The 24,960-nt window shown below is 32.7% G+C and overlaps 1 protein-coding gene across 1 annotated transcript in view; it reads left to right on the top strand.

Moving 5' to 3' along the window:
- Positions 1–24,960, top strand: part of MNAT1 (MNAT CDK-activating kinase assembly factor 1) — a 142,630-nt gene that overhangs the window by 62,068 nt on the left and 55,602 nt on the right. The window contains exon 6 of the mRNA XM_004681810.1: positions 3,765–3,890. Within this exon, the coding sequence (XP_004681867.1) occupies positions 3,765–3,890 (126 nt within the window). The remainder of the gene's footprint in view (positions 1–3,764; positions 3,891–24,960) is intronic.

The raw sequence follows: 24,960 nt of genomic DNA, 5'->3' as shown, positions 1-24,960 counted from the left end.
AGGACAACTGCATATAAAGTAGGATAATGGGTTTTCCTTAGGAAATTATATTAATTTTTCTTGAAATCATTAAGTAGCAGGTATGACTTTAACAGTTGAAATGATCCATGTCATATTTTACATTTTTTGTAGACATTTTTATGAGAAATTGAAAACTTAAAAGAATCAACAAGTAAGCATTGATGTTATAATTCTTAAAAGGTTCTTTTTCACATTATTTTATACAAAGAGGAGTACAGTTTTCTTTGATGATATGTCTCTATACATTAATTCCAAATAGAGAATTGAGGGAAAAAGAAAAATATATGTAAAAAACATTCCATTTAACATCAAGGTTTATATATTTTATTTTGAGGTTAGCTAGCTTTGCATAGCAAATATTCTTGCATCTTTTAGTCTTGAAAAGTTCTATTTTGCTGCCTCACCTAATTACTGTTGGCATGAAGCACTCCTTTACTTCATTGGGGCATGAAGCAAGATGTGAAATTGCCAGTGTTGTACATTGTGTATAATCTGGAGTTAATATTGGTTTTTGTGAGGAAACCCCCCAACCCCCCATTTCCTGTTTTCCTCACCTGCAAGTCATTACTGCACATACTTTTTTTTTTTACTTTTAGATCATGTAACATAGTGGTTAAATAATCCTTAGCAATTTACTGTACTCATTAGAACAATTAATCACAACAGATTGGTTTAGAATACCACTGCAGGTTGAATTTCTGGTTTCCATTTTTTAATTTATTTTTAAAAGTACTTTGTTATTTTAATTTATGAATATTTATTAAAATTTATTTTTTTTTTAAATCTTAGCATACATTTAGCTTTTATTAATTTGAAAGTGCTAATTAAATTTCCTTTTATCTTCCTGATTTCTTAAAAAGTAATTTCTTAAAAAGTAAAAAGTATCTTTTTCCTATATAAGTTCATGTGTTAGATTTTACTTAAAAATATTGACATTTGTAAATATGTTTGGAAGTATCAATCTTAAAATTCTGGATTTAATAACAGCAACAAGTACTACTTAGAATTTCTATTTTTGGCTTGATCCTTGTGCTAAAAGTCACTTTTTAACCTCTTAAAAGGCATTGACATTATTATAATATATGTGACAAGATTTTAATGTTAACGGCCTTTTATGACAGCATTTATCATAATGTTGTTAAAAAAATCTATTTAATTCTGTCTGTAAATTCAGTGTTTTAACAGTTTGGAAGATTTTGAAATTTTTATCAGTTAATGTCTTAAATTTTGTATGAGCTAATATTGTTGTCAAACACAGTAGCAGACTTTTATTAGAAATATTGTTTGCCAGATGGCTTACTTAAAGTCAGTTAAAATAATCTTTTAAAAATGGTCATTGTAAACTTTTAATGAGTATTATAGGCAGTCTTATTAAATTTCTTTAAGTATGAAGCAGTATACCTTTAGGCAATTAATGTAGGTTAGGGAAACTTTCACATTAAAAATGGAAAACTAAGAAGAATGAAATAACTTGAAAGACTGAACCTGCAGGTTATGTATTCCAGGGAGTATGTGTGTTTCACACAGTTTATTTCCCAAATCTCTCTCTCTCTTTCTCTCCTTTTAAATGTTTCAGCTATGCTTAAATCTACTTTAACATTTACAAATATTTCTTCTAAAGTTTTGAGCGGCACATTGGCATAAGTCAGATTTGAAATAAATTGTGTGCCTTAGTGTCAAAATTAGTGTTAGGTGCCTGGAACATTTGTTTTTATTAAATTTTAGTTGTTTAGCCAAGACTTTTGAATATTTATATCCTTTTATGTGAAAATGAAATGAGGATTAAAACAGGCCCTTAGCCACTTTTTTGAAGTGAGCAATTGACTTGATTTTACACAGGAAACTTTACTGTTCAGAATAAATGTCAACTATGGAGGAATATTTGGATTCACTTAGAGTTTAATTTGGGAAGCAATGTTTTAACATTTTTGCAAAGGAAATTAATTTTTCTTCTATTAGTTTCCAGATATCAAAAGAAAATAGGTTTTAAAAGATATTTTAGACCACAGGTCATTTAAATAGTCCTTTCATTTTTACATTTAATTATAATTTTACAAAAAAGATTTATTTATTTATGCATACAGAATGGGGGTACAGGCCAGAGGTGCAGGGGTGGTGAGAGGATTTGCAGAGACAGAGTGGAGAGCAGAACAGGCCCACTGCTGAAGTACACTGCTGAGTGGAGCAGCAGGTGGGTCAGGAGAGGTCTGTGGTGCCATGTGGGTCACCTCCAGGGCTGGGGATTGAACTCATGCAGAAGTGGCTTTAGCTTCTTACTGCTGTGCTTTAAGCTGCTGTGCCACCAGGGAAGGCCTAATTATAAAATTCTTAATGTAAATCTTGAGTATCTACAGAAATTCACAGCTTTCAGTAGTGTATACTAATGTTTTGTTGTAGAGTATGAAAGGTATTCAAGTATAGTCTCAGTGTTTTTCATTCAAACTCTTCTTTATTGCTAAAGCCAGGTTATAGTGATTTTGCTCCTTTGTAAGGTTATATTTTATAAATAAAATTTGTGTTCTTATATTTACTTTTAAAAAATATTAATATTTGTAGCACTGCTTTTGTAAGTCATCTCTTTTATAAAGCCTTTTTCCAGGACAGTTCTCTTTGCTAAATTGATTGTTACTTGTATTATTTCTGTACTTCAACCTTAAAACAATTTATTAAAATATAATAATTAGCCACATTTGTGCATAAAAGTTGTTACATTTGGAAAGAAAATTGGATTCTTCTATATATTTACTTTTATACTGTGAAAGGTTAGCAATATAATTTCTCAGAAATTTTGTACTTATTATTAAAAAAAAAACTGAAGGCCATTTGAAGATTATGAACCTTACTATAGAAGATAGAAATGTGTTTATCACTTCATTTTTCTTTACATACATGTTCATTTACATGCGCGCGCGTGTGTGTAAGAGAGAATGTGATCTCCTTATGTCTTGACCTCCCTCTACACATGTTTCTGTGTTCTTGTTTAACTGACAACTCAGAAAGTAAAAAATCTGGATATCATTTAGTTTAGATCTGAGCTCTATACACGTCAAATTTGTAAGAGAACTTCATGTTAAATAGGATAAACAACAGTCTACATATAAGAATAAGTAATTTGCTTGTATTATTTATATATTTATGAATATTTGTGTTATAGAGGTCCTGATTTAGTATCAATAGAAAATATTGAAATGGCTACCATCAGTTTTATTAAAAAAAAAGGTAGTTTTAATTTCTGAAAATAAGTCAGTAAATGAGACAAGAAATTTACTTTTGGTTATACCTAACAATAGTCCCCTTGTAAAAAACAGAACAAAGATTATTTCCAAACAGCCTCAGGTGAAATCTAATGGGAAACAATTTCAAACTGGCTTGATTTCACTGGTAAAAAGAAGTCCTAGATAAACATCTGATCTAAGTTAGTACTTTTTACTACTCTTTCTGTGATTATCCTCTAATTTATTTTATTTTAGTAAGTACGGCTGGGCTTTGCTAGATGAAATGAGAGCCTATTACATTGTCTTTAATGTGGATTTATAAAAATACCTTTTTACAGGTTATTTTGGTTTATGAGTTTAAAACAGCCTTTTCCTATTACAGAATGTAAAATTTTTTGTATTCTCCAGAAAGTGGATGTTTAGGTTGACATCAAATGCTTATGGCAAAGAATAATTTAAAATAAAAGATTTGTTGCTCTTTCAGCTTTCCTTTATAACTTTCATATTGTATTTTAACTTTTCTTACAGGAGAGTTCTGATCTCCCAGTTGCTCTGCTTTTGGCTCAACACAAAGATAGATCTGCCCAATTGGAATTGCAACTAGAGAAGCCTAAACCTGTAAAACCAGTGACATTTTCTACAGGCATCAAAATGGTAAACTATATATTTAGTTGCTTGTTTGAAAGACACATTTCAAGGATTATGCCTATAATCTGGTGTTGATTTTACAGATTCACTAAAAGGCTAAGGAGAATAGAAACAGTGTCAATCTAGGCTAGCTATCTAGAAATATGAGTATGTGCATTGTTAGTGAAAGTGAAGAGTAATAAATAATTTGCAAACTATATAGCATAATTTCATTGCATGTAATATTGGGTTTAGGATTTATTTTCTTATTCTACATAAAATTTTAAATTTACAGTACAGGAAAATGTTTCTTAAAAGAAAATTCAGACTTTTGAGTTCTCATATGACGTGTAAGAAGTTTGGAATTTGTTGCTCCATTCCAATAACAAATGAAAACTGACTACAAAGCTTACTGGTTTTTCTTAGATCTATGGGGAATGGTCATGAGGAAAAATCTTTGCCATTGAAACAGACCAAAAAAGAATAAGGAAAATCACCTCCTCTCAATTTTGTACATTGTTAGGAAGTAATTAGTGCTTGGTAAGGAAAACCTGAATAGGAATTGTCAACTTTTGGGGACTGAGTGTCGCCAATTCTAACAGTTACACACTACAGGGAAACTAGTCATCCAAAAACCTCCATACTTTGTGAGTTGTCTCTTGCTACTAGGTTCAGTGAATATCAGAGAAAAATCATTTTGTGTTTCTGGCAGAGGATGGGAGAAAAGTGGAGCGTTTTTGATTATAGTAGGCCATTCCACTCTTAAGAAGGCTTATCCTTAAGCGAAATAGGCTAGAAGTCCTAACCTGTTGGAATTTTTCCATAACTTATTATGGGGGAAGCGAAATGCCCAATTCTAGTCATTTAGACCTTTCACAGGAAATGGAAAACAAACAGTATAGTCTACTCTAGTCATCTTGCCTTACCTGAGGGGTTGGGGATGGACTGCGAAACATGTGTAAAGTTTATAGATTGAGACCTAAAAAGAGGAATACAAAAACTCTCCATCACCCCAAACCCCTTACCACCATGTTATCAAAGGCCTACTTTAAAGCATTACCCTTTACCCAGTATATCATGCCTGGCAATCAAACAAAACTTACAAGATATATTAAAGGGCAGAAAACACAGTTGCAAGAGATAAACTAGCATCAGAACCAGGCTCAGATATGATAGGGATGTTGGAATGGTCAGATAGGGAGTATAAAAAAGCTGTGATTTATGTGTTGAAGACTTTAATGGATAAAGTAAACTATGTAAAAACTGATTCATAAACAAAAAAAATGCTAGAGATTGAAAATAAAAAATAAACAGTGGCAAATGAATTCCTCTGATGAATTTGTTAGTGCATTAGATGTGGTTGAATAAATAATCTTTGAATTAGATAATATATCGGTAAAATCCTTGAAAACTTAAACCAATGGGGAAAAAATACTGGCAAAAAACCTAGCAAAATATGCAAGGACTGTGTGCCCAATGAGAAAAGGTGTAATATGCATAATGGGAATAACAGAAGAAAAGAGAAAAAGGAAAAGAAAATACATTTAAAACAGTAACAACCAAGAATTTCCCCCACATTAACATCAGATGCCAAACTGAAGATACAGGAAGATAGGAGAACGCTATGTAGGATAAATGTCAAAAAATTACACCAGGCATATTTTTTGAAATTATTGACAATCAGAAATAAAAAATCCTGGAGACCTTGGAGAAACAAAGATAAAAATTATATTTGGCTTCTTAGAAACATTGTAAGCAAGAAGAGTAGAGTGAAATTAAGGTGTTAAGAAAGTCACAAAATAGAACAATGTATCCTGCAAAATTACACTTTAAAAGTTGATAAATAAAGATAATAAGACAAAAATTGAAGGAATTTTTGCCTGTAGCTCATTCTAGCAAGAAGAAGAAGAGAAATTTTTAGAGGCAATGAAAATAATATGTCAGAAAATCAGATTTACATAAAGGAAAAGCATCAGAGAAAAGAATAAGGGAAGGTAAAACTAGAACTTCTTGATCTTAACCTAATAAATATTAGTTTGTTTCAAATAATAGCAAGTGTATTCGGCTATGTTTGCTTGTGTGTATAAATACATTACACATTTATACACACATGTTTATATATGAGAAGTAAATGACAGTGATAATCCAAGGGACAAGTGGAAACAATAGAATTATTTGTTATTGTGAGATACTCAGGTAATCCATGTTTCTTCTCACAACTGCCCACTCAGCTCCTTTTTAAGTGTTACCAAAGTTTTTTCTCATTTATATGTTAGCTGTTAGATTCTAGCATCTTTCAGGCAGAGGGATTTTTACCTGAAACAATAGAAGGTATTCATGATAATTTTTTTAACTTACACATGTACAAAGAATTAACATATCTGCGGATAATAGAAAGAAAAGCACTAGGGAATATCAAAACTTTTTAGTTAAAAGGCAGTATACCATAGAAGAAAAGAAATGTGCACGAATAGATTTATTTACATTGGAATTAAGCCCCAGCTTTATCACTTGCTAAGTGTATCTGTCGATATGATAATACTTTGATATTCTGAGTTTGTTTTCTCATTGGTAAAGTTGGTAGCTCAAGAGAGGTGAAAGAGGCATACTTTTTTTTTTTAAAGATTTATTTATTCGTACAGAACTGGGGTACAGGCCAGAGATGCGGAGGGTGAGAGGATTCACCAGAGACAGAGTGGGGAGCAGAACAGGCAAGATCTACTAATTACACTGCTGAGGGGAGCAGCGGGCGGGCCAGGAGAGGTCTGCCGCGCCATGTGGATCTCCTCTGGGGCAGGCGGGGATCGAACTCATGGGGAAGTGGTTTAAGCTTCTTTGTGCTGTGCTTTAACCCGCTGCGCCACCAGAGAGGGCCTGAAAGAGGCATACTTTTAACTGAGAAAATAGACTTCCACCTAACAATGGTAACAAGAGAAGGGTGAACATTACGTAAGATGTTATATTATTTTTTATTTATTTTTTATGATATAATAGTTTATTTTTACATCATTTTATACAATTTTTTTTTCATCTCAATTGTATTCCCCATGGGTTTCATATCACCAAGTCACCTGTGTGCCATCACCATAGTGCCGTGCACTTCCCTTCCCCATTTTTGATCCCATTCCCCACTCCACCCTCACAAACTCCACCCCCACAAAATGTCTCTGGTGTATAGCTGTTCATTATTTTTATTATTTTCTAGCCTGGTCCATTATACTGCTGTTATGAGTGAAACCATCTGGTATTTTTCTTTCTCTTTCTGGTTTATCTCACTAAGCATGATCTTTTCCAGCTCCATCCAAGTTGCTGCAAAAGACATGTGTTTCTTTTTTTTTGGTTGCTGAGTACTATTCCATTGTATATATGTACCACATCTTTTTAATCCAGTCATCTACTTTTGGGCATTTGGGCTGCTTCCATGCTTTTCCAATTATAAATAAAGCAGCAGTAAACATGGGGGTGCAGGTATCTTTTTCAATCAGTGTTTTTGTGTCTTTTGGGCAGATACCTAGGAGTGAGATTGCTGGGTCGTAGGGAAGCTCCATTTTAAGCAGTTTGAGGAACCTCCAAACAGTTTTCCATAATGGTTCTGCTAGTTTGCATTCCCACCAGCAGTGCAGGAGAGTTCCTTTTTCTCCACATCGTTGCCAACATTTGTTGTTGCTAGTTGTTTGAAGATGTGCCATTCTCACTGGGGTGAGTGGTATCTCATTGTGGTTTTAATTTGCATCTCCCTTATTACAAGTGATGTTGAACATTTTTTCATATATTTGTTGGCCATCTGCATTTCCTCTTTGGAGAAGTGTCTTTTTAGCTCTTCTGCCCATTTTTTGATGGAGTTATTTATTTTTTTTTTACGTCAGTTCTCCGTATATTTTTGTGATCAATCCTTTATCACTGGTTTTGTGTGAGAATTTTTTTTCCCAATTAGTGGGCTGTCTGTTTCTCATAATGTCTTTTGCTGTACAGAAGGTCTTTAACTTGATGTAGTCCCGTCTATTTAACCTTGCCTTCACTATTGTGGCATTGGGTGCTCTATCTTTAAAGATGTTGCTGAAGTGTATGTCGTGTAGTGTTTGACCTATCTTTGTTTCCAGGTATTTTATGGTTTCCGTTCTTATGTCTAGGTCTTTAATCCACTTCGAGTTGATTTTTGTGAACGGAGTGAGGTAGTGATCTAGTTTCATTTTTTTGCATGTAAGCTTCCCAGTTTTTCCAGTACCAGATGTTATATTATTATTATAATATCTATTTTGAGGTAAAACCTCAAATAGGTGGAGACTGAACAACATGCTACTGAATTACCAATACAATTACTATTGTATTAATGAGGAAAAAAAAGGAGAAATATCTGAGTAGAACATAAATAAGACACAAACTACCAGATATTATGGAGCATAGCAAAAACAGTAGTAAGTGGGAACTATATACCAGTACAAATCTATATCAAAAAGCAAGAAAGATCTCAAATAACCTAACCTTATAATTTAAAGAACTAGAAAAAGAACAAATGAAATAAAAATCCACTTTAAGGAAGACAATAACAAAGATTAGAATGGAAGTAATGAAGTAAAAATCAAAAAAGCAGTTTAAAAGATCAGTGGAACCAAAACCCAGTTCTTTGGATAAATAAGCCCAATAGACAAGTCTTTTTTTTTTTTAACCCCATTTGTTACTGGTTTGTGTTATTAAATACCAGCTAAAGCTAATCTACAGATTTACTAACTAAATTATAATATGGAATCAGTGGAAGACACATTGATCATGATAAAATTAGCTCTTGGTATTGCAGATATTGAGTTTTGTCAAGTGGGAAAAGGAGAAAGATGTTTTTCATGCTTTTTCTGAACATTATTTTGTGTAATCATCACAACTTTCCTGAATTGTTGATAGTGGTATTAACTATTTATGAGGAAATACAATGACTCAGATTAAATAGTAGCCCAAACTCATTATTCTGTTAAATGGGAACTGAGATTTATACTCAAGGAAGTGTGGCATGTTCTACATATTTACTAGTACTCTGTACCTGAATGGTTTTTGTTGATCAGAAATTGATTTTCTAAGTGGGATGTGAAATTTACATATGTAAATTGACTATAGGATGTTGATATTTAAGTATAGTGAGGCTTTGTGCCAAGGAATCCAAAGTAAGTAAATCATGTTAGTGCTTTGAATACTGGAACTAAGTTTTCAAGAAGGGTGGAAGGGAAGAAAGAAGGCATAAAAAAGCTACTTGGGAACACTGGGAGAAATAGCATGGGAAGCGTGAATTTAGCAAAATTCATCACTTAAGGTAGGAATATTCTTCTGATGAAATTTCACAGGTTATCAAATGCAATTAAAAGCAAAGTCTTAGCCTGTAGGGTCAAAAGAATCTGAAGGAGGGTTGCAAGAGCTCAGGAATCTGTGGTGATGGTGTACAAGGCAAATTGGGGGAGGAAATTCTATGGGGCTACACTTGAGGGAGGAAAGTAAAAATTGTTTTAAAATGATCAATGATGTAAAAATAAATAAAAAATTCTTAAGAGTTCATGGATGAAATTCAAATACAGATATTTTTTCTGATGTCTGAGAGCTTTTTATTAATAATCTGTTATATTAATATTGATCTTTACAAATGCTGAAATAAATTCACTTTGTGTGTGTGTGTGTGTTTGCTTAGTACTGTGATTCAGTATTTCCTGCGAAGCCTGGCTGTAGTAAGTGTTTGGGATTCTTAATCAGCTACATCTGCACTTGTCCATGACCAAATAATTCCTGCAGTGATTGTCAATGTGATACTTTAATTTTTAGCTAAACATTTATTTTTCCTTTGTAATTTTATCAGGCCCCATGAAGTATTGTCTTGAGTTAACACTGGTTTTCATGTTGCTGTTCTTCTAGTAATATTTGTAGGGTTATTATTATAGAGGAGTGATAGTAGGAAATACTGCTAGCTTTTTCTTTTTTTGACTGTTTTTGTTATATGATTCCTATGTAATTTTGCTTCTTATTTTGTTCTTTTCCAATTTATTTCCACCACACATTCCTTTTATGCTTTAATATAATTTTTCACACCTCCTGTTGGTGTAACTGAATTTGAAAACTAGAGGTTATGGTAAGTTATATTTGAACAGTCTCTGACTTTTTAAAACATACACAATTGGTGGATAGCCTCTAGTACATTCTTATTTTGTCATTACCCCTCCTCCTTTAGCATTTTTCTGTGCTATAAATCTTTCTCAGTTTTACCAAAAATGCATCTGTAGACTCATCGCTATCCACCACTGGTAGAACTATGAACCTACTGCTGTTTTCTTATGCTTGTCCTTTCCAGAGCCTCTCCTAGATGCTGCAGTGGAAGTCTTAGCACTCCCAACTAGACACTACTTTGCTCTCAGTGTGGCATAGGGTTCATAATTCTTGGAAGATTTTACTTGATCACATTTTCTCACAAGGACCAAAGTCTTTCAGCAGTCTTATAATTAAAGCAAGGAGCTTCATAATATGGCTGCAGAGATCAAGAGTGTAAGTGTTGAAACTACCAAGCAAAGGAGGATACTAAGAGATTCCTGTAGGATAATCCAATATTGTTCCCTCTTTCATTCCAGATATTAGTAGCAATTTTTCCCCTTATCTGTCTGGGTAGAATTTTATCAGTTTTCTTGATTAACTTAAGTTTTTATTTTGCTTTATTTCTGTTTTTTTTTCCCCTTCATTCTTCTAAGGTGGGGAATAATAAGATTGCTTTTCTAGTTTTTAATCATAGAAATTTAAGATTATTGATTTGAAATCTTGATGATTTTTTGTAATTGTTGTTCTTGAAACAGTTGCTGAAGTTGCATCTCATGCGTTTTGACATGTTATTTTGATTAAGTCCTCTAAAAAGCATTTACCAAGATGGATTTAAATGTGCAAGAAATGTGTTAGGGAAAATGCCTGTGATAGAAAATGAGGATTGATAGGAGGCTCTCAGTAGATTGTGATGTAAGTCTGACTCCAAGTGAAGAATGAACAGGGGTAGGCTAGAATTGTCTCAGGCTACAGTATATATATTTTTTTTATTTATTCATACAGAACTGGGGTACAGGCCAGAGATGCGGAGGGTGAGAGGATTCACCAGAGACAGAGTGGGGAGCAGAACAGGCAAGATCTACTAATTACACTGCTGAGGGGAGCAGTGGGCGGGCCAGGAGAGGTCTGCCACGCCATGTGGTCACCTCCGGGGCAGGCGGGGATCGAACTCATGCGGAAGTGGCTTTGCCTTCTTAGTGCTGCGCTTTAACCCGCTGCGCCACCAGGGAGGGCCCAGGCTACAGTATATTTTTACGGAAAGTTAGGCAAGGCAATTGGGAGTGCCTGTGACAAAGCTTTTTGGCAGAGGCATCTTGCAACTTCAAAGTACGGAATTGCCTTCTTATTCCTGCTGCACTTAGCCATTGGTTATAGGTAACCAGTCAAAGTCATAACTTTATTGCATTTCTGGATGGAGGTTGTTACAATGTAAGAGCTGAAACTGGTTTCATATGCATCTGCACTTGGAGAGTATAGCGTGCAATCATGTGACCATCAAAGTTTTGTTTTTATTTTCATGTATTCAAATTATTGTGGAATTTTGTTATTTTTTTTGCTTAATGAGTCATTTACAAATCTGTTTAATTTCCAATTATTTTCAGTTTTTCAAATACTTTTTTAAAAAAATAATATGATAGTTTACTTTTACATTATTTTGTGCCTTTTTCCATCTCAGTTGTAATCCCCGTGGGCTTCCCATCACCACATAACTCATGTGCTATCACCATAGTCCAGTGCACTTCTTCTCTCCCCATTCCCCACTCCACTCCCTAAAATGTCTCTGGTATAGTTGTTCAATATTATTATTGTTTTCTCACCTGATCCTTTATGTTCCTGCTGTGAGTAAGACAATCTGGTATTTTTACTTTTCTTTCTGGCTTATTTTACTAAGCATGATCCCTTCCAGCTCTATCCATATTGCTGCAAAATGCATGTGTTTATTTTTGATTGCTGAGTAATATTCCATTGTGCAGTCGTACCACATCTTTTTTAATCCAGTCTCAAATACCTTTTTTGTATTTTATTTCTAATTTAATTACTTTATAGTGAGACAATATACTTTGTATAATTTCACACATATTTAGCTTTGTGATAAAGATTTATCTTTCTGAGAGTTTGGTCTGTTTGGAGGAATGTTTTTGTGAACTTGAAAGAGTTTTTATTCTTCTCTTGGGTAGAAAGTTCTGTGGATGTAAATTAGACAAGTTTATCAATATTGTTAAGTCTTCTATTTTCTTACTAATATTTTGAGAGAACAGTAATAATAATTTGCACCATTTGTTTTTTTAAACTTTTTTTGGGGGGGAGGTTGTAGAGACATGTAGGATTATTATGTACTCTTTTTTTTTTTTTTTAAAGATTTATTTATTTGTGCATACAGAACTGGGGTACAGGCCAGAGGCTCAGGGGCGGTGAGAGGCTTCACCAGAGACAGAGTGGGGAACAGAACAGGCAGATCGACGAAGTACACTGCTGAGGGAAGCAGCGGGCGGGTCAGGAGAGGTCTGCCACACCATGTGGTCACCTCCGGGGCAGGCGGGAATCGAACTCATGCGGAAGCGGCTTTAGATTCTCAGTGCTGTGCTTTAACCTGCTGCGCCACCAGGGAGGGCCAATTATTATGTACTCTTTTTACTTTGACCTTTTTGTTAATAGAAATCATCTCTCTGTATTCTTGGTAATATTCTTTGTTTCTAGTACTAATATAACTACTCTACCTTTTTTTTTTTTTTTTAAAGATTTATTTATTCATACAGAACTGGGGTACAGGCCAGAGATGCGGAAGGTGAGAGGATTCACCAGAGACAGAGTGGGGAGCAGAACAGGCAGATCAACGAAGTACACTGCTGAGGGGAGCAGCGGGCGGGTCAGGAGAGGTCTGCCACACCATGTGGTCACCTCCGGGGCAGGCGGGGATCGAACTCATGGGGAAGTGGCTTTGACTTCTTAGTGCTGTGCTTTAACCCGCTGCGCCACCAAGGAGGGCCACTACTCTACCTTTTTAAATTTGATAATTTTTATGGTATGAGTTGCTTTCTTAAATACATTGGCAATTGGAGCTTGCTTTTCACTAAAAGTGACAATGCTTTTACTTATTGTTTTAAGTAATTACTGATATGATTGGATTTAAATTTGCCTTCAAATTTGGAAAAAATTGACCATCATATCTTTACATTTTTTTCTTGCTTTCTCCTATCTTACTCTAGGATTTTATTTATTTTTTTAAAAGATTTTTTAATTGATGCATAGAAGAACTGGCCAGAGGCACAGGGTGTGTGTGTGTGTGTGTGTGTGTGTGTGTGTGTGTGTGTGTGTGTGTGTGAGAGAGAGAGAGAGAGAGAGAGAGGATTCACCAGAGACAGAAGAACTGGAATATAGGCCAGAGGCACAGGGTGTGTGTGTGTGTGAGAGAGAGAGGATTCACCAGAGACAAAGTAGGGAGTAGAATAGATTGAGGAAATACACTGTTGAGGGGAGCAGCGGGCAGGAGAGGTCTGCTACACCATGTGAGTCACCTCTCTGGCCTGGAATCGAACTCATATGTGAATGAACTCATATGGCTGCTGATCGCTTCATAGTGCTGTACTTTAACCTGTTGAGCTACTATGGAGGGCCTCCTCTAGGATTTTTATAACAGATAAATATTATGAGACACTTTATCAGTGTTTTGTGATTTTTTTTTCTAGTCACATTTTCTTTATGCTTTAGGTTGCTACTATTGCTGTGCCTTCAAGTTCACTAGTTTTTACTATTCTGGTGTCTTAATAAGCTGTTTATCCCACTTGTTATATTTGTCATTCCAGCAGGTATATATTTTAAATCTCTAAATATTACAGTTGGGTATTACTCATATTTTCCACTGCTTTTCTCACCATGTTTTTTTCTTTACATTCTTGATCATATATTTATTATAGCTGTTTTAATGTCCTTGCCTGGTAATTGTATCATCTCTGATTTCTGCTTTTGTTGATTTTTTTTTTCTTTACTGGTATGGATCATATGTTTCTGCCTTGCTTTTGAAACCTAGTAATTACATTATTCTATTAAATATTTTCAGACTTTGCTTGGGGATACAGTAATCTAATAGCTCTCGCAAGGATTGCTTTTAAAGATTTTTTTTTTTTTATTATGCAACAATAGACTTTAACATTAGACTGATTTAGCTCTACTTTCAAGGTGGCCATATTGAAGACTATATCTGACCCCTGTATATTAAGAAGTCCTTTCACCATTTTTGAGATTATGAAATATTCTGGTCCTGTGTGAGCTTTGGGAATTGTCTGACCTATCGCATTTCAGATTATTGTCTTGGCCTTGAGTATTTTGCACTCTCACAGTGCATAGCATTATCCAGGCAACAGTTAAGGACCTCATTCTGCAGATCTCTAGAGCAGAGGTGGATAAATTACAGTTTGAAAACCAAATCCCGCCTAACACCTGTTATTGTAACTAAAGTTTTATTGGAACATAGCCATACTTGTTCATGTAGGTATTGTCTTTGTCTCCTTTGATGTTTTAATGGCAGAGTTGAGTAGTTATGACAAAGATGGTATGATTTATAAAGCCTAAAATATTTATCAGCCCTTTACATAAAGGCTGATTTTTTATGTTTATTCTAAAGCTAACTCCTACTTTAGAATTTTTTTCTCTGTGCATCATTTGTCTGTCTGGTAATCTGCCCTGCAAATTATAACTGTCCTGGCAGCCTTGACATATTACTAGTTTCCTTAACTCCCAGGCTTTGTTTTAATGCCTCTTCTAATGTGTCATGACCTTCATGCAATAAGCTGGGGCAATATAAGACTCACCTAATTTGTTTCTTTTCCCTTGGGGATCATAGTGCTGTACTGTTTTGGAATCATTCTATAAAAAGCCATTGATTCTTACATATTTTCTTTTCAGTTTTCTAGTTATTTAGAGTGGTGAGTGGTTTATCAGTCCAATCTTTATTATTGTAAGATGGTTATATGCAGAAGCAGCTCAACATTTTGAAGTTTACTCATGTTGATTCTATATCCAGAAATAGTTTTTATTGCTGTGTAGTATTCTATTTGTTTGAATACATCACTTTGTTTTGTGATTCTTTTCTTAGTAAATACTTGAACTCTTTGTAACATCTGATATAATAAAGTGGTTATGAAATTTATTATGTAAGCTATTTTGTGAACCCATGTTTTAAATTCTCTTAGTTAAATATGAGTGCAATTGCTTGCATAGGGTAGTTTTTAAGTTCAATTTTATAAGAAAATGTTCTTTTTGTCATGGTGGTTGATTAGGATATATACCAATACCATGAGAATTAATCTTGCTCCACTTTTTGTCATTATGGAGATATATCAACTTTTGTAATTTCAGCCATTTTGGTGGGTATTTCATAGTAACTCATAATTTTAAGTCATTTTCTTAAACTAATAACTTTCAGCAGTTTTCATTTGTTCATTTATTTTTTTTATCTCTGTGATGGCTCTTCAAAATTTGTACATTTAAAATTTGGTGTATTTGTCCTAGTATTATTGATTTGTAAAAGATTTAAAAATGTTTTTTAGATAATTGTTTTATGAAAATTTTCTGCTGCTCTATAGCTCGCTTCTTCATTTTCTTAATGTCATCTCTTGATGAATTGAAGTATTAAATTTTGGTGAACTCCAGTATATGGATTTGTTTTAAAGTTTTTTTCTTTATATATCCTATATAAAGAACATTTACTTTCCTAGACACACAGAGATAGTCATCTTTTTAGAAGCTTTATTAATTTTGCTTTTACATATTGGTCCTTAATCTATCAGATTAATTTTTGTGTATGATATACATAAACTTAACACATTTAGGTTTATTTTGTGCACATGATGGAAAATACTTTCTTTTCTCCTTTGGCTTGCTATACCTTTGGTAATGGTGTTTTAACATCTATATATGTATGTAGTTAATTTTCACTCCCACTCATCTGCTTTCTGTCTCTATAAAGTTGCCTTTTTAGTACATTTCCTATATGCAATTAAGCAATTTATAGTCATTCAAAGCACAAGTTATGTAATTTATTATAACATTTTCTGTATCATCCATTATGTACACGTTATCCTTTCTTTCTGACTTTAGTATCAAGTTGGTATTAGTATAAATACCTGATACTGATCTCTTATAGTAAGTTGGAAAATATTCCTTCTTTGTTTTCTAGAAGAGTTTGTGAAAAATTGGTATTATCCACCTTTAAAGGTTTGATAGTTATCACTAGTGAAGCCTCTGACTTTGGCATTTCTTAGTGGGGAGATTTACAAGTAACACTTTCATTCCTTTACTTGGTATAGGTCCATTTGGACCTTTATTTTCTGAAACTTTCTCTTTCCTTCACATGTTCTTCCTTTCTCCTTCCACTTTTGTTTTCTCTTTTTCTTCAGTAATTTAACTCTTCTTGGACATTGGTCAGTTTCATGTAAGTTGAATTTCATAGTATTAGGCATGATGTCTGGTCCTGTTTTTATTTCTTAGTTTGGTAGTTTGTGTATTCTGTTTTTCCCATGGTTTTGGTTAAGCTAACTGGAAATTTTGTTGAACTTTTCAGAGAATCACTTTGTTTCACTTTTTAAAAATTTTTTCTGATTTCTATTTTATTTCTTTTCCTTCTGCTTATTGTATTCTTTTTTTCTAGTTTTTTTAACATGGAGTTTGGGTTACTTGTTAAGATTTTTTTTTCTAACTTGGCAATTTAAAGCTATAAATCCCTTTGTACTGCTTTAGCTGTACTAACATATTATTTTACAATTTTTATACAGTTTCTATTCTGATTTATGTTACACTTTCCTTTTTGGCCATGAGTTATTTAGAACCATGCTGCTATTTTCCAATTATTTGTGGATTTGCTGAATTTTCTTTTGCTGTTGCTTTCTTATTTAAGTTTGCTTTTGTTGGATAACATGCATTACATGAGTCTAGTCCTTTTAAATTTATTTAAAATTGTTTTATAACCCAATATAGTTTTTGTTGTGAGGTGTTTTATGTGCACTTGAAACTAGTAATGTATATTCTGTGCTGGGTAGAGTGTTAGTGTTAATTATGTCATAACCTATTCATTTTCTTTCTAGCTTGTCTATCAGTTTTTGAGATAGTTGTATTGAAATGTGTAACTATTGTTGAATCATCTTTTTCTTTCATCTGTGTTTATTTCATGTAATTTTGGGCTCCTTTCTTAAGATGTGTATATGTTTATAATTGTTAAGTTTTTCTCATGAACTGACTCTTTTATCATTGTAAAATTTCTTTTCACATTTTTGGCCCAGTCTCTTTATGTTTTTATTCTAAATGTGACTCATGTAGAGAGCATATAGTTTGATCCTGTTTTTTCCAAGCCGATAATCATTGCATTTTTGTTTATTAGTGTATTTAACTCATTTAATGTAGTTGTTGACATAGTTTGATTTATATCAGCTATTTTAATTTTTGTTTTCTGTATATATCCTGTGGTTCATTTTATTCCTCTATAACTTATTGCCTTTTATGTTAAATGGACATTTTTTTTGGTGTACATTTTAATCCCTATTTTAATTTATGCATAGTTTTGAATTACTTTTTGGTAGTTGATGTTGAATCACACCATGAGTCTTACAAATTTAAAGTTTCTTCATTTTCATGCTAATTCAGTATCAGTGATATAGAATCTTTGATCTAGAATAGCTTCATTTCTTTTTCCCATTGTGTGCTATTTTCTATACATTTTGTTCTAAATCCAACCATTTAGTTTTACCATATTTTGCAGTTATTTTTAAAAATCAGAAAACAAAAGAAGAAATATTTTCATTGAGGTTTTTATATTTACCTATATTCTTACCTTTTTAGTGTCTTTCTTTCCAAGAATTTGAGTTGCTATTGGCAACTCATTTCTACTTCCATTTAACTTGTTTTATAAAAATACACATAGTGTACATCTGTTAGCAGTAGATTATTCAGCATTATTTACCTGGGTATGTCTTTATTTTGTCTGTTTTAGTAGATATGTTAATTGGGTATAGAATTCTTGATTGACAGTATTTGTCTTCACCCCAAAACTTCTTATTTCTGTGGTTTCAGATGGGAGTCAGTTGTTAGGGGTTGAGTTTCCCTTATATTTATTGCTACTTTCATAATTTTCTTTTTGTCTGTTTTTCTGCATCTGTAGGGCCTGCTAGGGTTTTAGTTTTCCTAATTTTGTCACCCCCTTTTGTACTATATTATAAAAAGCGGAGTTTTAAAAGAAAGTTCCATAAGTTCTCATTGTGTTTTAAAAATGTGTAGCCATAACTTATCTTTTTATATTTGCTTTAGTTTTCAAGTTTTATATGACTGTAATTCAGTAATACCTGCATGAAGAGGGGCTATTAAAGCATCTTTTCTAGTGAGAAATGTTCATAGTGCTTTAGTTTAATTTGAGGTTGTGGCATTCTATACTGTTGATTTCAAGTTTTGTCCTGCTTCATGAGATTTTTATATAAAAATATATAATATTTTATGCCTAGTATGGGCATATAATATATGCCTAGTATGTAGATATGTACATATATGCATATATTTTTACCCATACATGTATAAATATGTATACACATACATATATTTATACACATACATGCAAACACACACACATATATAAATCAGGCAAAATACATGACTAAAACTAAGATAGTAATCAAAGGTATTACATTTTCTTAAGCAATATATTATCTTAGTATATTCTTCCCTTGATGAACATTGGGTGATTATCTTTAGGAAAAGCTTTAAAGATACCGTAATATGTATTTAGTATTTGCACTGAGGCATATATTGGTTCTTTAGCGTTTATGTTCATAAATACTCAGCTCTGGACTATGTCATTGTCAAGTGACATCTGGGAGTAGAGTTCCCAACTGGGTGTCTAATTTTGCTGCCTTATTGTTTTGAAAGTGTGACTATGAGAACAGTCAGGCAATGGAAAGAAAGAAGGTGAGTGGGACCAAGAAACAAAAAAGACTAAAACAGATGGCAGAGAAATAAAAATACAAAAAGTCTGTAAGCATTATTTCTTTTGGACAGTTTTTTTGTTAAGCACATGGAAATACTTTGCACATTGAGAATTACTGACTTCTTACATGCTATTTTTGAAAAATAACAAATTATTTAGGTAATATAATCACAATTGTAGATTCTGCTGCTTGAACATGTCATTTCTAGGGCTTTTTTCTCCCTATAACATAAATAACTGCACCTTCTTTCAAAACATACTTTTTCATTATATTTGGAGGGTCCCAAACATAAATTTAAATTGAACAGTGTTAATACAAATAAATGGCATTCATTTAAAACTTCCTAACTATTCTATTAAATTATATTCTGATCTAAAAGTGAATGTTATTAATGAGAATTAATATTTCAGAATGTGCAGAAAGTCAACATAATGAGTGGTTTTAAAATGCTTGTGGTTCTATATTTCTGTGTCTGTAATTATGTTGGTAGACCTTTTGATTGAGGAATATTTTATACATTGAATGCATATGTATGTAAACATGTTTCATGAATATCACTAATCTTACCCTTTTCCCCTTTTTCTGATATATTTGCTTAAGCCCAACAGGAAAATAGAAACCAGCATGAGTGTGCTCCTTCAGATTCTTCAGTTTAATTCTTTTTCCATTATGCAAGAGTGTCTCTTTATTTAAGCATGTAAAGTAGGAGATAGAAATGAAAACAGGAAAAATAATTTGACATAGGAAATAATGTTAGACCTTGAACCAACCATATTATCAATGCTAGAAGCTCCTAGATTACTCTGGTATATAATTTCTTAAATGATGATTATTGATAGTGATGTGGCTCTGTAAGTTTTCTTATTTCTCTATTATTGATTTATATTTAAAAGACAACAGGCCCATAATTGTATTCCTTATTGCTAGTGTAAGAACTCTTATCCATGAGTGGTAAATAATGTTACATACCTTTTCACTGTTAATAGTTTTATCTAAGTTGTATGTTTTATCAAATTGTATTAAGCTATTTCCTCTGTGTTCTATATAGTAGCAACTTGCATTGTTTCCAGGTGAATCATTTGAATTGAGAATGAGAAGTAATGGGGCAGCCTCCTGTCATTCTACATAATGGCATAACCAAGGGACCTTTCTTCTTGCCTTTTTACAGAGATGGGCAAGACAGCAATGTGACAGTCATGTGTAGTGAAGGGTTTTAACGTTAGTCAACTGAAATTCTGGCACTTACCAGTTAATGCTTTTGGGAATTGGGTAGATAACTATATTCATTTGGAATAATATAAACCTTATTCATTGGAATGTATCTTTCAATGTGTGGTGTATGTGTGAATGAAATAAAGTGAAAATACTTAGGGAAAAGTCTGAATGATCTTGTTAGATACTGTTAATTATAAAGAGAAGCTAGTTTCAAGATTTAATCTGTCAGATTCTATATAAATAACGTAATACTTAAAATGTTTAAGTGAAGGACCTAAAACAGTGGTAGATAGTGATTAAGTAAGTAACTAAACAGTAAGGTTAGAATTGAGTGTAGAGTTTTCCAAATTTTAAGCAGTTTTAACATAAGGGGAGAATGATCTGTTCTAAGTTGTAAATAGGCTCATAGGAAATAGTGATAGTCTACTAAAAAGTAAAATGGCTTGATGATTAATTTCATTTTACAAGTAACAGGAACCCTAAAAGTAGTTGCATTCTTTATTGGGTTCGTATCTTATGGGAATTTTTGTCATGCAGTTATTGATTGGTGAATATATGACAAAATACACATTAAATTGCCCATTGTTAAATAATTGGAAGTAAAAACTAAGAGTGCAGATTAAGTCAAAACACTGTGTAAACTCAATGTAGTTGAGAAACAATCTGGTGCTTTCTTGATACAAAAATATTGCAGTTAAAGAAGTTTCATAAGTTTATATTTTGTATTACCATGGTGATGCTACATTTTCTTAGGAACAGCATCTCTTTTCAGTAAGAATCAATGTATTCTAGAAAGCCTTACGAGACAAGGAAGGTAAAGAAGTTCTAGTTCAATTTTTGTAAGGCAAATAATATGGTTTGCAGGAGTTACCTGATATGTCTTGATATGTAGAATTTTATTTTGGTGCTTTAATTTTGTAAACTCTGAGGTGTAAAACTGTAGACTAGAGACATGGAAGGAAGGGATTACAAAGTGCAACAACTAGTAAGACTATAGCCAATCTTTTATATCTTGTTTACTTCTGAGATTCTCTGAATATCATTATTTATAGATAGTCAAATTTTACCTAGGACTTCTGTACCACTCCCATTCTCATCATGGAATTCCTTTATGTTACTTTGAATCATTGAAAATGTTAATACTTTTTAAGAATCTGTTTTTTGTATATGGAAAATATAAAATGAATATAGACCAGAATTAAAAATTCAGAAGCATTAAGCAAGTTACAAAATATTCAGTGACCATTTCTTAGCCTTTATTTTAAGGGGGCAATTCTTTTGCTTTCCATTTGTTCCAGAAAAAGTGTTTTACAAATGTTCGTTTTATAGCAATAATGATCCAAATAAAAACCAGATGTCCACTAAGCAAAATCATGCAATGTAATTTCTTTCCTCCTAACACCTTAAGTGATACCAGGAAGTTTTGATTGTGGTATATGCAGGTTGGTGACTTTAAGACCAGGGAGCACATTGGGAGTCAGTATGCTCCAGTGGAGTGTTTTCAATTAGGTGCTTAGTGTTACAGTGTTGTGGGGACATATAATGCCTGGGAAAAGTACTTTTTGCTGTATAGGTGTGTAACGTGGGAAATAAGTAAAATTTCAGAAATTTTAAAATGTTCCCAAAGGACAAGGTTACACCCAGGAAAGAGAAGCCTTTCTTTTTCTCTTTTGTTTTACTCCCAGGTTCTAGGCTAAATTAAAGACAATGTGTTTTATATATCCTTATATATAAAACTATATATCCTTAGCCTAAGATTGTACCATTATCCAAAGTTTTGTTTCTGTAAGAAGTTGTTTTGAATTTTAACTTTTACAGTCTTTTGAAAGATTACTTTTCCTGTGTTGATGATTGCAATTGCTTTTGGTGATTTTATCTACTGGTAGTGAACCGGAGACTGGAAATGGCACAAAATATTTTTCCTTCTTACTGAAGAAGATATTGATACAGTAATAATCAAAAAGCTATTGGTAACGTTCTGTGGACATTATACTCTGCTGTGTCCTTTAAGTATATTTTTATTCTGGCCTATAATTTTATAAGTGAAAGTGAGGTTTGTTTAAAAAATGTTGCTCAAGATAGAGCAGGGATTTGATTCTTTAAACTCCAAAGTCTGTGCTTCTTAACATTGTATTTTTCTGAGGGAACCTTTCTAAGTGTTTTTTTTTAAAAATAGGAGTTATTGGCATATAGAACATATACTTATATTCTTGCTAGAAAGAAGAAATATAGATAGGAAAACTGTTGTTGTGTCAAGAACCAAAATGGGGACTGAGATTGTTCTTACAGCTGCTTTAAGTTATTTGGAGGTTAACCTGCTTGACATCCCAACTATGGGTTCTTTGGATGTTATTTTTAATTATAGTTATGACTTCATCATGAGTAGTTTTGATGTTATGGAAATCTTGAAGCACATGCATTTCAAAATGAATTAGAAGGCTTAAGCATTTAAAAAATACTACCAGTGTTGACATAATGTAAGATCATAGTTCTAACAAAGTGCAAGCACAGGTCCTGAAGCATTTTTACATGTTTGATTCATGTTTTATAGTTATTCTCATCACTTTTTATGTCACCTCATGTGGCATAGGTTACTAATATGAGTAAAATTGGTTAGTAATTTTTTGCATGCTAGTTATATCTATTTAAAGATGTAATGCCAATTAGTTTTTTCTGAAAGTACATACTTGACGAAAAATGTTTTCTGTTTTAATGATGAGTAAGAAAATATCTTTACAAAATGTATTTGGTATGATTTATTTATTTGTGTTTTGTTTGAGTTCTAATTCCTAAAAATGTATTGTTAGATGCTTTTTTTAGCATTAAAAAATAAGTTCAGAAGTCAATATTTAAAAATTTTTACAGTTTTTATTTAGATAAAATGCACACAAAATATGTCACCTTAATCATTTTAAGTGTTTAGTTCAATAGTAAATATATTCAGTGTGCAGCTATCACTACCATCAACTTCCATAGTCTTCATCTTATAAAATGAAACTATACGCATTAAACAGTGTTACTCTCCAAAACCCTTATTAAAGGTTGATATGCATTTTCAAATGTTGGTACACTTAATAGTAATGAAAAAATCAGAAGAATTTAGAGCAAGGAACTAGTCACCTGAGTCAACATATTTTAGTTTCTTTTATGTTTGGCTAATTTCTATTATAAGAGATACTTTTTAGAATTCATGAAATTCCTCCTACCCCTAGGGTATCAGATCTGTTAAATTGAGGAAGTAACCCATGGGACTATGGTGATGGCACACGGGTGACTTGGTGATGGGAAACCTGCGGGGATTACAATTGAGATGAAAAAAAAAAAGTACAAAATGATGTAAAAATAAACTGTTATAAAAAATAATAAAATAAAAAAATCAATATAATATGATTCCATTTATGCAAAAATATCCAGAATAAGAAAATTGAAAGAGAAAGAACAGTGGTTTCAAGGAAGTGGGAGTAGGGGCTGGTGGTGGGGAAAAAAAAATTGAGGAAGTAACCATAGCGGTCTTGTGTATCAGAGCCCATGTTAAAATTGTTTAGGGTGGACAGTGTTTTGAAAGCACCTATTAGAAAGAGAATTAAAAAGAAGACACAAAACAATGTAAAAGTTAAAGTTAATGTTTTCTCTGAAATGATTTTGAAAGACCTGTAAGAATGCTGTGGGAAGATTTTTCTAAACTGATAGACCCTTGAAAAATAGATGTTTATTAATTAGTTCATTGCATTGACCTTGTTAAAGACAGCAAGGTAATTGTCCTACATTTGAGTATGAAAAGTATTACTACTTTTGAATAAATATTAAGAGACAATCTTAATTTTGAGTATAAAAACTTGTGTGTTAGTTTTTTTCCTAATGTGAAATGAATCTCAATATGCTACGATTGGTGACAAATAAGAAACTCTTTGTGCAATTAAAAGAAGATATGTTTATTTAAGAGCTCTCAAAGGTTGTAAGAGATTATACTTGGTTATATGTGGAGGATAAATGTTGTGCAATAATGCTCCTTAGTTCCCTTTTATAATAAATCTCAGCTGTGTGTTCAGCACAAGGGCTCAGTGCCAAAAAGAACAGGTTCAACTTGTCTGTGAGGATTTGCACCACAGTAAAGTGCACAACTGCTTTTGTAGAGGTCATCGTGGAGGTCATAGGCTTATGCAGTTGAATGAAAGACTTTAAAAACATAGTAGAACAGATAGTATAACTTGTTCAAGAATTAATGTTCACTTAAGACATTAAATAATGATAAACCTCACAGACATTTTTCACTTTATATGTGTTTCTATGTTTTCAACTAGATTCAAGACAGTACCTTTGGTACCTCATGCCTATTTTAAAAGAATTTTAAAAGAATTCACTCTTACAGTAATTACTGACTTTGGCAAAATTTACTTTTAGAATTTTTGTTAAAAGCTGAGGAGTGCTGAGAACAGCTGTCATATAATAACAGTAGAAAGTGACACTGGTGGGACAAAGTATGGGGAGGGTGTTTCTGAGTGTGTTGGGGTAGCGGTAGGGGAGTGTAGGTAAGTGCTAATGAAAAGGCAAATGCGATTTGAGGGAGAAGCCTCCAAAACCCATATATCTCCTGAGTTTATGACTGAAATGTTCAAAATAAACAACAGCAACAAAAATGCTATCTTGCATTGATATAATGTGATTTTCCCTCCAAGTTTTTCATAAATATATTCAGATATTTATAGTAAGTAGAATTATTTCAGAAATAGTGGGTGGAAAGAATAAAAAAACTCATGGCTTTTGCCAATAGGGCTTTTGTTTTAGATATAAATAACACCAAAAAACCACATAACTAAGTGAGTAGATGCAGAACTTACTTAGAGTTGTTTTTTTTT

This window comes from Condylura cristata, unplaced genomic scaffold, assembly GCF_000260355.1.
Source record: "Condylura cristata isolate star-nosed mole 26May11 unplaced genomic scaffold, ConCri1.0 scaffold00013, whole genome shotgun sequence".
Taxonomy (NCBI): domain Eukaryota; kingdom Metazoa; phylum Chordata; class Mammalia; order Eulipotyphla; family Talpidae; genus Condylura; species Condylura cristata.
The sequence above is the reverse complement of the archived record's forward strand: the minus strand, read 5'-3'. Positions and strand labels throughout refer to the sequence as shown.